General features: G+C 42.9%; 2 protein-coding genes across 7 annotated transcripts in view; one reads left to right on the forward strand and one right to left on the reverse strand.

Annotated features, from left to right (window-relative positions):
- Positions 1–13,627, reverse strand: part of LOC135112021 (uncharacterized) — a 73,598-nt gene extending 59,971 nt beyond the window's left edge. The window contains exon 1 of the mRNA XM_064025858.1: positions 13,208–13,627. Coding sequence (XP_063881928.1) covers positions 13,208–13,585 — 378 coding nt within the window. The 5' untranslated portion in view covers positions 13,586–13,627. The remainder of the gene's footprint in view (positions 1–13,207) is intronic.
- LOC135112022 (uncharacterized) overlaps positions 1–15,000 on the forward strand; it is a 243,415-nt gene that overhangs the window by 22,417 nt on the left and 205,998 nt on the right. For all 6 annotated transcript variants that reach the window (XM_064025865.1, XM_064025860.1, XM_064025859.1 and 3 more), the window contains exon 2: positions 4,075–4,161. The gene's annotated coding sequence lies outside the window, so the exon portion shown is untranslated. The remainder of the gene's footprint in view (positions 1–4,074; positions 4,162–15,000) is intronic.

A 15,000-nucleotide genomic window follows, 5' to 3' on the forward strand; every position in this document is an offset into this window, starting at 1 on the left:
GGAGGGGGCAGGGTAGGGGAAGGTGTGACAGGGGGAGGATGAAGAGGAAACGTCAGAAAGGGTTAAGTGATGACAGGGTGAAGGGGTATATTGGCAGGGGGAGGGAGGTAGAGGAGGGTGAGAGGGGAGGCTGTAGCAAGGTTAGTAATGCAGGGAAAGTACGTGGGTGGTGGCAGGGTTACATTTGGTGCTTGGGAAAGAGAGCAGAGAGGAAGGGTCTCTCTCTCTCTCTCTCTCTCTCTCTCTCTCTCTCTCTCTCTCTCTCTCTCTCTCTCTCTCTCTCTCTCTCTCTCTTAGTAACATGAGGGATCTTAACTCTAGGAATTCGTCTTAATGCCTTGTCCAATTGAGAGAGAGAGAGAGAGAGAGAGAGAGAGAGAGAGAGAGAGAGAGAGAGAGAGAGAGAGAGAGAGAGAGAGGGGGGGGGAGAGCATACACAGCTTAGCACGCATAATGAAGAGAACACCAAATCGAGCGCCGCTAAATGCAAGGTACACGCGCTGCCTCAGAACGAGAGAGAGTCATTAGTGTGAGAAATATGAATGCACACTTTACGCCATTCAAAGCCACACATGTCTTGTAAATTTGATCCAACCCCCCTGTTATAGTTAGTTGTTGTTGTTGTTGCTGTTGTTGTTTTTCTTTGTTCTCTTCTCCTCCTCCTCCTTCTCCTCCTCACTTTTAAGCCAGCCAGTGTTATAAACATCTTGCAAACTTGATTCTGCTCCATATTACAGTCAGTCATATGTAGAGTCCTCGGTAAATATATACAAAAAAGAATGTACACTTTCAAGCCATTCAGTGCTATACACGGCTTGCAAACTCGATCTAATCCTCTTTTATAGTTAGACATTTGCAGAGTTTTTCGTTAACACTTAAAAAAAAGTTATCTCCATACGAGTAGTGTGAACATTTGAATATTTTTTACATTTTTAACATTTATTCTCAGCCGGTAACATACATTGCAAATAATAACAGTGTATAAAATGTACCTGAAAGTGACAATGTACCTGTAATATGAGGAGCAGCGGACACATCTAATACAAAACACTATAGTGAAAAGGATGTTTATATTAGAATTAACACAAGGAAAAATGAGAGAGAGAGAGAGAGAGAGAGAGAGAGAGAGAGAGAGAGAGAGAGAGAGAGAGAGAGAGAGAGAGAGAGAGAGAGAGAAATAATGTCAACTCTTCCATTTTCACTACCCTCAGAATCGCATCCTGTCCTCGCGTCATCACATCTGTCATACCACTGTGTCTTTTTCATCACGTTTGTACCAGAAATGATTGCTCCCTGTTTGTGTATTTTTAGTTACAGGAGCGAATCACTGTCATTCTATTATGTGTGTGTATGTGTGTGTGTATGTGTGTGTGTGTGTGTTTTGCCATCCCAGGTCAAAGTAATATTAAAGGTGTTGTAGCAATTATGTCCACGTGTGGGTGCGATGCGTGACACCTCTCGCTTCAGTCACCTTCCCTTTCTCTATTCAGGCCGCAATAACGTGCTGGGGCTTGCCGGTATTACATTTTTTTTTTTTTCATTCTATTTTGCCGGTTTTGTATCACTGATTTCTTTCTTTCTCTGTGGTTCGCTTTTCTTACTGGGATTAAACGCTTATTTCGGAAGAAGCCGCGTGGGTTTTTCGGTGGCTTTGTCCCGGTGTGGTTCAGCTTTTTTAAGAATTATCATGTTTTTATTTCTTTCTTTTTTTTCTTTCGTCTTTTTATTCCTTTGTCTTGTGTGTGTGTGTGTGTGTGTGTGTGTGTGTCTGCTTTTGTTTCGTTTTGCACTGTTTCCCATTGTTGTTGTTGTTGTTGTTGTTGTTGTTGTTGTTGTTGTTGTTGTTAATGTTCTCTTCCTTTTTCTTGCTCTTCTTTGTTCTCCTCGTCGTCTTTTTCTCTTTCTTCCCCTTTCCCTCCATTTCCTGTTCTCATTCTAGTTCTTGTTTTCTCCTTCCTTTTCTCCTTCTCCTCCTCCTCTTCCTTCGTGTCCCCTTCTCCATTTTATTCATCTTCCCCTGCTTCCATTTCTATTCTGGTTCTTGTTCACGCCTCCCTCGCTCTTGTTCTTGTTTTTTTTTTCCTTTTTCCTCTTCTTGTCCTCGTGTTTCTCCATTCTTGTCCCTTTTTTTTTCTTTGGTATTGTACATCGTTTTCTATTGTGTTTTCTCCTTTATTCATTTTATTTATCTTCCCACGTCTTTATATGTTGCTCCGGCTATTATTCTTCTAGACGTCTTCCTCTTCTTCTTCTTCTTCTTCTTCTTCTTCTTCTTCTTCTTCTTCTTCTTCTTCTTCTTCAATTCCGTCATTATCTTCATCTTGTTCTTCTTCTAATTCAAATTCTTCTTCTTTTCTTCTTCACTTTCATCTTTTTCGTCGTCATCATCGTTGTTTTCGTTTTCGTCTTATTCATTTTCTTTTAATTCTTGTTCTTGTTATTTTTCTCTACCTCCTCCTCTTCCTCCTCCACTTCGTCTTCCTGTCATCATCCTCTCGTTACCGCCATCTTGGGAGGGAGGAAGCCTTGTCGGGTTTCCAATTTCAACCACAATAACAAATTCTCGGCTTCTCGCCTCCCCAACCTCCCGTGTTCTCCAGTACCGTTCACACTTACTTTCACGCTGGCTGTTGTATTTTCTGGGTGACTATTTTAGTTACCCCTGAAAATTGACGTCGCGGCTTTTTTTTTGTCGCGTTTTCTTTTTGTTTCTGTCGCTCCGTCTGTCCCTCTATTTTTCTCTCTCTCTCTCTCTCTCTCTCTCTCTCTCTCTCTCTCTCTCTCTCTCTCTCTCTCTCTCTCTCTCTCTCTCTCTCTCTCAAACGTGAAGTATTACACACTGGTCTGTATTTCCTGGTTGATCACTTTTGTTATTCCTGGAAAATCTCCTCCACTTTTATTTATGGGTTTTCTTTCTTTTTCTATTTTTCCTATCTATTTTTTTATTATTCTGTATTTCCTGTGTGAGTTTTTTGCTATTCCTTAAAAATCTCCACCACTTATTTTTTTTGTTTTCCATTTTTTCTTTTATCCTGCTTCTTTTTCCTTTTTTTTCCTCTCTCTTACTTTTAAAAGCCCGCGTGTCGCCGGTGACCTTTAAGTCCTTTGTTGTTGCTCTATATTTTACGTTTGTTTACAATTATTTTCAAGCTATTAAAGTTTTTTTTTGCATAGTTTCCTTTTAATTTCCTGTTTTCCTTTACTTTCTACTTTTATATTAACTGAAATATCGTGTGTACTTTTCATTTGCTCTTATTTATTGGCTATGTAGTTCATGTGTGTTGTTTGTGTCATCTTCTTCTTTTGCATTTATTTATTTATTTATTTATTCATTCATTCATTCATTCATTTATTTACATACATGGAAAATAGATAGCGTGATAAATGTGGTCTATATATTCAACCACTTTTTTTTTCCCCCTCACCGTTTCCATTCTACATTCCGTTTTCTTCGCACGGGGTCGATAAATCACAACATTGCATTCACGTCTAAATCCCCGCGTTGTATATTTTGTCGATAAATCATCACACACTCTCCGGCTGTTGCTCCACGTGTGTGTGCGTGCGTGTGTGTGTGTGTGTGTCGACAAGGCGCTTCATTAGTCGTATTGTTGTGGTAGTTGCTTGTTATTATTATTGTTGTTGTTGTTGTTGTTGTTATAGGCATTGACATTACCATCCCTAATATTATAATTATAGTCGCAGTGAAAGTTGTTGAATTTTTTTTAGTAGTTGTTTGTCCTACTACTACTACTACTACTACTACTACTACTACTACTACTACTACTACTACTACTACTACTTCTACTACTACTACTACTACCCGAGGGTTCAGATACGAAGAAGTAACAAAGAATAAACAAAATTTTTACAAGAACAAATGGACTCATTATGCATGCAGCCGAAAGACAGAAGTTGAGAGAGAGAGAGAGAGAGAGAGAGAGAGAGAGAGAGAGAGAGAGAGAGAGAGAGAGAGAGAGAGAGAGAGTTACGTACGAATCTGTGCACGAATATGTTTCGAATATATACAGTCGAACCCAAATTATTCTAACCGGAGATTCATTCCCTTTCCAGAAAACGGAGTGCAGTGTATTTGTTAGCGTGTGTTTGTGTCGAAGACGAGGCCGCAACCAGGGATACGAACACGGCCGTCACTCGAAGGTAAGGGAGTGTCACCGATTGCTTTCACCGTGACTTGGGCTTCGTGGTGTGATAGGTTTCCTTGGTGGAGTGAACGACGCAGCAATGTGTGAGGCTTTAGATGTTGCTAGGGGGTGTTGTGGTGTGTGTATCTGTGTGTGTGTGTGTGTGTGTGTGTGTGTGTGTGTGTGTGTGTGTGTGTGTGTGTGTGTGTGTGTTTGTGTAGTTGTAGAATATAGCGCTGGACTTTCGTTATGTATGGTTCTATTTCCTGAGCTACGTGTGTGTATGTGTGTGTGTGTGTGTGTGTGTGTGTGTGTGTGTGTGTGTGTGTGTGTGTGTGTGCGTGTGTAAGACAGTGAAACTCCAATTGGTTATGTCAACTGGAAAATGAATAAAAAAAAAACATGAAAAAGAATATTAAAAAATGTAATGTTTACCTGTGTGTGTGTGTATGTGTGTGTGTGTGTGTGTGTGTGTGTGTGTGTGTGTGTGTGTGTGTGTGTGTGTGTGTGTGTGTGTGTGTGTGTGTGTGTGACAGTAATACGCACAGTCGTGGAAATGTAAACAGTGAAAAAAAAAGCAAACTTACATTAAAAACAAAACAAATCGTAAAATGTTTGGCAGCGTTGTGCTCGCGAATGTTTGAAAAAAAGTAAAGAAAATAAAAAGAAAAAGAAAAAGGAAGTTTTCACAAAGTTAAAAAAAGAAAAAGAAAATATATAAACTTTGTTGTGTGTAATTTACTGTTATTTGCATGCTTAATTGTCTCCCGTTACACACACACACACACACACACACACACACACACACACACACACACACACACACACACCTTTAAACATTTTTCTAACTCTGCACATTTATTTTTCATCACACATATAAGGATTTTTCCACTTCATGTTTTTCCCTCAACTTTTTTTTTCCCCCTTCCCAACACCACCACCACCACCACTTCGATGTGAGTTTTCCCTCCTTTTTTTTTTCCCTCGAGTTTAGAAGGTTCCTGATTTCTGACCTGGGGATGCTGACACTTAGAAAGAGAGAGAGAGAGAGAGAGAGAGAGAGAGAGAGAGAGAGAGAGAGAGAGAGAGAGAGAGAGAGAGAGAGAGACTGGTTACCTTTATTTGTCTGAGGAATTTTTCAGCCAATCATAACTCATCTCGGACACCTTCGTTTTCTATTGGTCAGTTTCATCATGGAGGAGATTAAGGAAAAAACATTTATTTTACAAGTCCTTTTTTTTCCTGTTTAATTTTTCCACATTTATTGTTCATGTTTTCTTCCGTTCGTTTAGACATAGAAGAGGAAGAAGAGGAGGAGGAGAAGGAGAAGGAGGAGGAAGAGGAGGAGGAGAAGGGAGGGAAATAGGCGGAGGGTTGATGATGCACCTGGGAGAAGAGAGGAAGGGAAAGGGAGAGGAAAGTGGAAAGAGGGAAGGAAAAGTGGAAAAAAAAATTATAAAGGTTCTTGTAGATTGCCCATGTTGAAAGCCAGAGAGGGAGAGAGAGAGAGAGAGAGAGAGAGAGAGAGAGAGAGAGAGAGAGAGAGAGAGAGAGAGAGAGAGAGAGAGAGAGAGAGAGAGAGAGAGTAAAAATAAAAATTGATGAGGCGTACGAAGCCTGAAAAAAAAAAAAACAACACTGGAACTTTATTGGGGAAAAAAAGTGATGTAATTAGTTTTAAGAGGAAGGAGAAGAAGAAGAGGAGTGGAGGAAAAGAGGGAGATAGACTCAGAGGGGAAACAAGGATGAGGGAAGGTAAAGGAGAGGAGAGGGAATAGATAGTGAAGTGTCTGGAAAATCTATTTTATTGAGCGCCAATTCTTTGTGGAGGAAACAAGACTGCCTCTGTGGAACCCTTAGAGAGAGAGAGAGAGAGAGAGAGAGAGAGAGAGAGAGAGAGAGAGAGAGAGAGAGAGAGAGAGAGAGAGAGAGAGAGAGAGAGAGAGAGAGAGAGAGAGAGAGAGAGAGAGAGAGAGGAGTACAAGAAAAGTACATTTACGTTTAATTAAAGTTACTAAGGTGTGTGTGTGTGTGTGTGTGTGTGTGTGTGTGTCAGTTACAAAGCTATTTCTAAGGAACTTTTAACTTCCAATGAATATTTATTATATCATTATCTTCCTTCCATCTCCCCTCCCTATCTCCCCTCCTTATTTTCCCTTACCCTCCCTACTGCTCTACTCTCCCTTCAAATCCTTACACTTTCACGCCCTCCCCTTCCCCTCCCCTCATCCAAGTTCCACCCTCCCCTCACTCTTCACATCCTTCTCCCCTCTGTCTCCCGCCACATCATGCTATCCCTCCCCTCACTTACATCACCCTGGTCATCTCTCCGTTACATCCTAATTCCCCTCACTGCCTCTCTCCTCCCCTCTCATCACACTGGTTCTTCCCTCACTGCCCTCGTCATCCTTCACAACACTGCTCCCCTTTCTCCTACATTCCAGTTCCCCTCAGAGCCTCTCGCCACTTCCTATATCATGTCCCCAGCCTCCCTTTACCCTCCCCACTCTCTCCTCTTACTCTCCTTTACTCCTCCAGTCCTTCGCCATGTCCTAATCCTTCGATCTCCTTCACTAATTCCTTCCCTCTCTGTTCACCACGCTGACACACCTCCTTCTCTCTCTCCTTCCTTCCTTCCTTCCTTCCTTCCCTCCTACCCTCACTTATCCCCTCGATTCCTCCTTCCCCTCCATCGTCATCCACTCAGACACCGTTTCCACTCTTCCCTCAGTCTGTCAGTGATCCCCTCCTTTCCCTCCCTCATTCCCTCAAACACCCCTCTCTCCACTTTTCCCTTTCTCATTCTCTCAGATTCTTTCCTCCCCTCCCTCACTCCCTCAAACATCCCTTTCCTCTCCCTCATCCCCTCAAATATCTCTCTCTCTCTCTCTCTCTCTCTCTCTCTCTCTCTCTCTCTCTCTCTCTCTCTCTCTCTCTCTCTCTCTCTCTCTCTCTCTCTCTCTCTCTCTCTCTCTCCCCTCAGACATCTCACTCCCTCTTTTTCCCCATCACCTTTTCCCTTTCCCCCCTTCCCTCCCATCTCCCTTCGCTACAATGCGCTAAAAATGAACATAGCATTACCAAAACCACAAAAAAGGATGGAAATAAAGGAAATGCCAAGCCACGCGCCACCAGACTAAAGAAAAATTCATTAAAACACTACGTAGATCCTCTTTCCATTAATTGAAGTTTAGGAAAAGAGGAACTGTAACCTTAGCGTGGATACTGAGTTGTTGTTTTTTTTATCTTTTATTTATTTACTTTATTTTGATCTGTAATGGCTTGGCTTACTGGTGGTTTTGTGTGTGTATATTTTTCTTTTTCAACATTCTAATGCCAGTTGACTTTTATGTAACGATACGTGGCTTATTAGGAGTCGTGGTCAATAGTGTGTGTGTGTGTGTGTGTGTGTGTGTGTGTAGAGGTAGCAGTTTCCCCATAGCGTGATAAATGGCGTGTCACAGTCGGTCACGGAAGAAAGGAGAAGAGAGGAGACGACACGAGAAGAGAGGAGAGGAGAGAGAAGTGAAAATCCATGCACGTCTTCTCCCCGTTAGTGTTTTGCAAGACCAGACACGATGCTGACTTGTTGCTTTTGTTTGCCCGTGTTTTGTGTTTGTTTTGTCTCCTCGCTCCTTGTGTTTTCCTTGTGTTTTTCCCGGACATTTTCTTTCCTTTCTTGTTTTTGTTTGTTTTGTTCCTCTTTATTTTTTTTTCGTCGCGTGTTGAAAGATGACAACACAACACAACATAACACACACACACACACACACACTCTTACGAGAATGAAGCTGTGCAATTGTAATGATGTAGCAACAGTAACAGTAGTAGTGGTAGTAGTAGTAGTAGTAGTAGTAGTAGTAGTAGTAGTAGTAGTAGTAATAGTAAAAAATAGTCTTCCTAACTCAAAGGCTTTGCTGATGTGGTCACTTCCAGTCAACCTCGATTTTTCCTCCTCCTCCTCCTCCTCCTCCTACAAGCTGGGTATGTTGAACCGGTCTTCCCAGCCTTGCATTCTCCCCCCCACCCCCTCTTCCCCCTCCTCCGCTACCCAACGAAAGGGAAAGTGTAAGCGTGGGTCGTGGGAGGAGGAGGAGAAGGAGGAGGAGGAGGAGGAGGAGGAGGAGGAGGGGGAGATCATACTGACCTTTACGTGACCTCTTGACCAAATAAGAGGAGGTAGAGGAAGTGGAGGAGGTAGGTGGAGGTAATGGAGAGTGGAGGTGGATGCAGTAGTGAAGGAGGTTGTGATGCAAGAGAGAGAGAGAGAGAGAGAGAGAGAGAGAGAGAGAGAGAGAGAGAGAGAGAGAGAGAGAGAGAGAGAGAGAGAGAGGAGGGAGGGAGGGAGGGAGGGAGGGAGGTTATAAAAGGGAGGAGCAATGATTGGTGGTCACGTGGGAGAGAAATCGTAGGAAAAAAAGAGATTAAGAAAAGGAGGGAGAGAAGGAAACATGAATAAAGGAGGGAATGGAGGAGAGAGAGAGAGAGAGAGAGAGAGAGAGAGAGAGAGAGAGAGAGAGAGAGAGAGAGAGAGAGAGAGAGAGAGAGAGAGAGATTGTTACGACTATAGTAAATGATAACTTCTCCACATCCTCTCTCTCTCTCTCTCTCTCTCTCTCTCTCTCTCTCTCTCTCTCTCTCTCTCTCTCTCTCTCTCTCTCTCTCACACACACACACACACACACACACACAGCTTTTACCATTGTTATTTCTTTTTCCCTTTGTCACCACATTTTTTCCAGTCATTGCAGTTTTCCCTTCGTCATCACACACCTTTTTCCCCTCCAAAGTTTTCCGTCCGTCATCACACTTTCCCTCACTCATCACACTTCATCACCGTCACCACATATATCACACCTTTCATGCCCCCCTCACTCACATCACCATAACACTTCCCTATCCACACTTTCCCCCCTCTGTCATCACCACACTCTCCTATCCACACATTCACACCCCTCTGTCATCACAGTTTTGGTTCCTCATCACCTTTCATCACACCTGCCCGTCACGCCTGTTTCTCGTGCAGGCAACATCAGGAAACACACAAAAAGGTGCAACACAACATTCATTAGCGACGCAACACCCATTAGCAACACCTCCTCTTCTTATTCCTCCTCCTCCTCCTCCTCCTCCTTCTCGTAATGTCCCCATGAGGCAGCTTTGTCGTGAAATATGTATGAAAACATGCTGGGTATTGCTCTGAGGCGCGCGTGTCGATGAGAGAGAGAGAGAGAGAGAGAGAGAGAGAGAGAGAGAGAGAGAGAGAGAGAGAGAGAGAGAGGGTGTCGCAGTACATAAAAATAGTCATTCCGGTTATTGTGGGTGTGAGGTGTGGATACTGTTTTTATTTTCCTTTTTTTCCCTCACTTTTTTTTCTCTTTTTTTCTTCAATGGCGGCTGTATGAGACGAGGTGTTTGTGTGTGTGTGTGTGTGTGTGTGTGTGTGTGTGTGTGTGTTAGTATAAGTAGCATCATAAACATAGTAGTAGTAGTAGTAGTAGTAGTAGTAGTAGTAGTAGTAGTAGTAGTAGTAGTTAACTGCTTGTTGTTTCCATTAGTGTGATTTGAAACCTCAGCAAAAAGAATATACATACGTACAAGTGTAATGAATTTGTTTACTGTACTCGATAAAATATGAGAACGTGCACTGGACTCTGGAAAGTATTAGTAGTGAGGACATGCTTTGCCATATATGTTCCCTGGTGCGCTTTTATGTAAGATAGACCTCTCTCTCTCTCTCTCTCTCTCTCTCTCTCTCTCTCTCTCTCTCTCTCTCTCTCTCTCTCTCTCTCTCTCTCTCTCTCTCTCTCTCTCTCTCTCTCTCTCTCTCTCTCTCTCTCTCTCTCTCAGACATAATCTCTAAAAAAAGAAGGTGATATACCAACATCCTGCTGTTGGGTCACACACACACACACACACACACACACACACACACACACACACACACACACACACACACACACACACACACACACACATATATACACACACACCTGCTGTCTCATACCTTCCACCTTTTACACACTTCTTTGCCCTGGAACTTCTAAATGACCTTGAAATTAAACTTGGGACGCTTATATGGGGAAGAAAATTACCTTTATTCTCTCTGATCATGTGTGCCAGGTGCGATTCGTACCCTGTTTTTGTACCTTGATTCTGTAACTTTATTGTATTGTACTGTAAGATACTGTTAAAATTCTCGTCTGTTTTTTTTTTTATTTGTTTTCTTTTTGTATTCTTTTGCAAGGTGATGTTAGAAAGTTCTTGTCTGTGTTTTTTTTTTAATCGTATTCTTTTTTCCTTCTCGTTTTTTTTTTCTGTTTTTTTTTTTTTTTCCATCAGTGACATCGTTAGGTTATTTTTGTGCGTTCGTTAACTAAATATATTTGGAGACTGCCTCGGAATTCAGTTACTTGATTGTACACATTCAGTTAGCGATGGCGGCACGAGTAGCAGGACTTGTAGTGACTGTTGTGCTGCTGCTACTACTACTACTACTACTACTACTACTACTACTACTACTACTACTACTACTACTACTACTACTACTACTACTACTACTACTACTACTACTACTACTACTACTACACTACTACAAACATTACAAACTACCACCACTTTTAATCTACCAATACTAACAAAACCACCACTATTGTAATTAAAAACACAACTACAAAATAACGGGCAACCAGCATGAAAAAAAAAATAAATAAAAAATAGACCCTCATAATTTTTCTCAACGTTGACAATACATTTATTTTTTTCTTTTTGTTTCATTTTCTACTTGTCCCCAACGCATTTCACACTAAAACCCAACTCATTCCTTTTTTCTCTGTTTCGTTTTTACTTTATTCCTACGCCTTATTTCCTCTCTTTATTCTTCTCTTCTTGGTAAGCTTCTCTATATTCTTCTGCCTGTATTATCTCTATTTTTTCTTCTTTATTCTCTCTATGTATGTATTCTCTTATTCTCTTCCTTGTATCCTTATCTGTCTATACTTAACATTCTCTCTGTATTCTCTCCATCATCCTCACTATTTTCCCTGTCTGTATTCTCTCTATATGCATTCTCTTCTCTTCTCAGTAAGCCTAGAGAACCCCTCTATATTCTTACATCTCTATACTCCACATTCTCTCTGTATTCTCTCTGTTATCCTTTCTATTTTCCTTCTGTATTCTTCATTCCCTATTCTCCTTCTGTATTCTTCTGTGTTCTTTCTTCTGTTCTCGGTAAGTCCAATGAACACCTGTCCAGGAAGTTGATGTGTGCTTGGCGGCCGTGTCGTTCTCGTTCGTCAGAGATTAGGGCAGATTAAAGGACAGTGCGCCTCCTGTTATGAAGACCAAGCCGCCCTGGGTCTTTCCGCGTATCAGAGGAAGGGAGACTCCGTGTTATGTGTTATGGCCTCTGGGAAATTTTGGTGTGGTATAGCAACAGTAGTAGTAGTAGTAGTAGTAGTAGATGGGGTGATGGTGGTAATGATAGTAGTAGTAATAGTAGGTTTCTGTAATACTACTACTACTACTACTTCCTTTGTCATTCTGTCCCTGAGCTAAATATGACAAGGGTGTTCTCACAGCTGCGTCGTTAGAATGATGTGTGTGTGTGTGTGTGTGTGTGTGTGTGTGTGTGTGTGTGTGTGTGTGTGTGTGTGTGTGTGTGTGTCCCCATGTCTATGTACGTACTTGTTGCCTCGTTTTCATGGCACATATAACACGTATCATTACTCCCCTCTCTTTCTCCCTCTCCCTCTCTCTCTCTCTCTCTCTCTCTCTCTCTCTCTCTCTGAAATGAGATCCCCTAACACAGAGTAATGGCGACACTAATAACGTCTTGGCACTCATGAAAGAGGTCTTATTCCGCGGCTTGTGTCGTAATTCTTGGCACTAGGAGACTAATAATTTCACGGTGACTCGTACTGCATGACGCCCTTGTACTGGTATCAGGTCAGACACTCGCCCAGCGCACCCGTCCTCTCACAGGTAGCCAGGTAGCCTTCACCCGTGACATTAACACATGACAATACACACTCGCTCACCGGTAACCCCCACAGTGGTACATTTACCTGTAGCTTCCCAACACACCTGTCATATGTTAAGTCTGATCCTCGTAGCTCCTTCTGGATTTGAGTTAGGTTGGGTATCAGGGGAACAGTTAGGTTAGTTACTCTTTGGTGCTCTGGTTTTGATTATGTCAAGGGGAAAAATTATGTCAGTAACCCTTTTGGTACTTTCGGATTAGGTTAGGTAATGTATCTAGAAGAAACGTTAACAGGGAAAAAAAATATATCACTCATTCTTTGATCATTTTTGTTTGGTTTGGTTACGTTAGGTTAGGTTATGTGTCAAGGGGGAAGCCTCAAGGGAAAAAAATTGTCACAGTTGCTACTTTTGGGTGGGTCAGGTTTGGTGAAGTTAAGGTAAATGTCAGAGAGAACTACCCGAGAGAAAATGGATAGAAAAAAAGAGTTCCTGCTCAGATGTTCCCATAAAGAAAATAGAAGTGGGAGAAATGAGAGCAAAGCCAGTTTAGGTCATATTAGATTGTGTTATGTTCAGTTAAATTAGGTTGTTAGAATAATTTTGGTTACTTGAGATAAAATAATTTAATCTAATGTAAAATGACTCATCTTAGTTACTTTCCAGTATGGTAATGTTGTTAGGATAGACTGCTGGATTTAGTTAAGTTTTATTAGATTAAACTGTGTAAGATAGCTTAATATAATCCTTAATCAGCCATCCCAGTTAATTTAGGCGGATGAAGTTATGTTAAGCTTAATTACATTACGTTATGCATGTAGGATATGTAACTAAACTTAACTTACCCTAATCAACCATATGTAACCTAACCTAACCCAACCTAACTTACCCTAATCAACCATACGTAAACTAACCTAACTTAACCTAACCCACCCACCAATAGAAGAAAGAAAAAGAAAGAAAAACACTGTCGCTGCTCATCATCTGGTCCTTAGAGTGAGTGGAAGTACTCGTGGCATTTAGTGAAGGATGGCGAGGTGTAAGGTTAAGTTCACCTGTCGTCCACCTGTCACTCCCCTCACCTGCTCAGCGTTGAGATCCACATTCTCCCATCGTAGCCAGAACCTCGCGAAGCCATGGTGGGTGTTCAGTTCGTAGTGGTACACCGCCGCCACCGCCACGCTCAGGAGACAAACCAGTAACGCGTAGCAGAACCCACGTGGCGCTTTTCCTCCGCCCACTTCAGCGCCTCCTTCAGCATTCACAGAGCCATTCAGACACTTGTCACTCCCCTTGGCCTTCCGCTTGGCATCCTTCTTGTTGTCGTTCTCGTCTAGGGGCGGCGCGCGCTTCTGCAGGAGTTTCTGGTAGGCGGGCAGGGCGTTGAGAGTGGCTAAGTCAATCCCACGTTTCTCCAGCGTGGCGAGGAGGCCAGACACACGCTCCTTACCCCCGCACATCTCGGCACACACTGAGGCTTGCGAGTCTGAGCGAGAGAGAGAGACTGCCTGACTGCCCGCGTGCGTGTGTGTGTGTGTGTGTGTGTGTGTGTGTGTGTGATAGACCCCCACCTCCCGTCTCCCTCTCTCTTGGCACCTCCAGTCATGCCCCTCCCTGCCTCCTCCATCCCTTCATGCCGCTGTCCCTCCCCGCCGCCTCCTGCCGCCCCAATGACCCATCTGTTGGTTTCCTGAGTTACTTGTAGGTTGAGTTGAGGTCGTGTCTTCATTCACTCTCACTTTCATCATTCTCGTTTGCTTCTTCTTACTTGTCTGTCTAGAGTGTGTGTGTGTGTGTGTGTGTAACTGTGTGTCTGTGCATCTGTGTGTATAGTTATTCTCTCTCTCTCTCTCTCTCTCTCTCTCTCTCTCTCTCTCTCTCTCTCTCTCTCTCTCTCTCTCTCTCTCTCTCTCTCTCTCTCCTCCACACACCTCCAGGGAACTGTTCCTCCTCGCTGACTAATATAGTTACACAGGTAATCCCCAGCCACCTGTACTTCTAATTAGAGTCCTCGCCCCGTACATACCCTGCAGTTAATCTTCCTTCTCCCTTCCATTGCCTCCCTCCTTGCCTTCCTCCCTCTCTCCCTTACTCCTCCCCTTCCTCCTTCCCTTCTTTCCCTCTCTCCCTCCTCCTTTACTTCCTCCCTCTACTCCTTCCTTCTTTTCCTCCCCTCCTTGCCTTACTCCTTTTCTCCCTTCCTCCCTTTCTCCTTCCCTCCTTTCCTTACGCCTTTCCCTTCCTTCCTCCCGTCTTCCTTTCCTCCTTTCATGTGTTCTGTATGGATTTCTCTCTCTCTCTCTCTCTCTCTCTCTCTCTCTCTCTCTCTCTCTCTCTCTCTCTCTCTCTCTCTCTCTCATTTTCTATTGTTTTTTCTCCCACCTGTTGCATAATTCTTCTTTTGTTTTATCATTTTCTTTTCTTTCTTTCTCTTTTCATATATTTTTATGGGTGATTTTATTCTGTCTTTCTCCTCATCTCTCTCTCTCTCTCTCTCTCTCTCTCTCTCTCTCTCTCTCTCTCTCTCTCTCTCTCTCTCTCTCTCTCTCTCTCTCTCTCTCTCTCTCTCTCTCTCTCTCTCTCTCTCTCTCTCTCTCTCTCTCTCTCTCTCTCTCTCTCTCTCTCTCTCTCTCTCTCTCTCTCTCTCTCTCTCTCTCTCTCTCTCTCTCTCTCTTACCACCTCTATCTTCCAACTTTGTCACGGCGTTATCTTTCAGTTCCTCTCTCTCCACCTTTCTCCTCTTCTTTCTCCTCTCTTCTCCTCATACTCTCACCTGGCCTACTTCTCTCCCCTCACCCCTTCACCTTTACCTGCCTTGCTTGACTCACCTGTCGTGCTAAGGTTCGCAGGTCATGACTCCCATTAATTTATTCA

Source organism: Scylla paramamosain, chromosome 23 (genome assembly GCF_035594125.1).
Source record: "Scylla paramamosain isolate STU-SP2022 chromosome 23, ASM3559412v1, whole genome shotgun sequence".
Classification (NCBI taxonomy): Eukaryota; Metazoa; Arthropoda; class Malacostraca; order Decapoda; family Portunidae; genus Scylla; species Scylla paramamosain.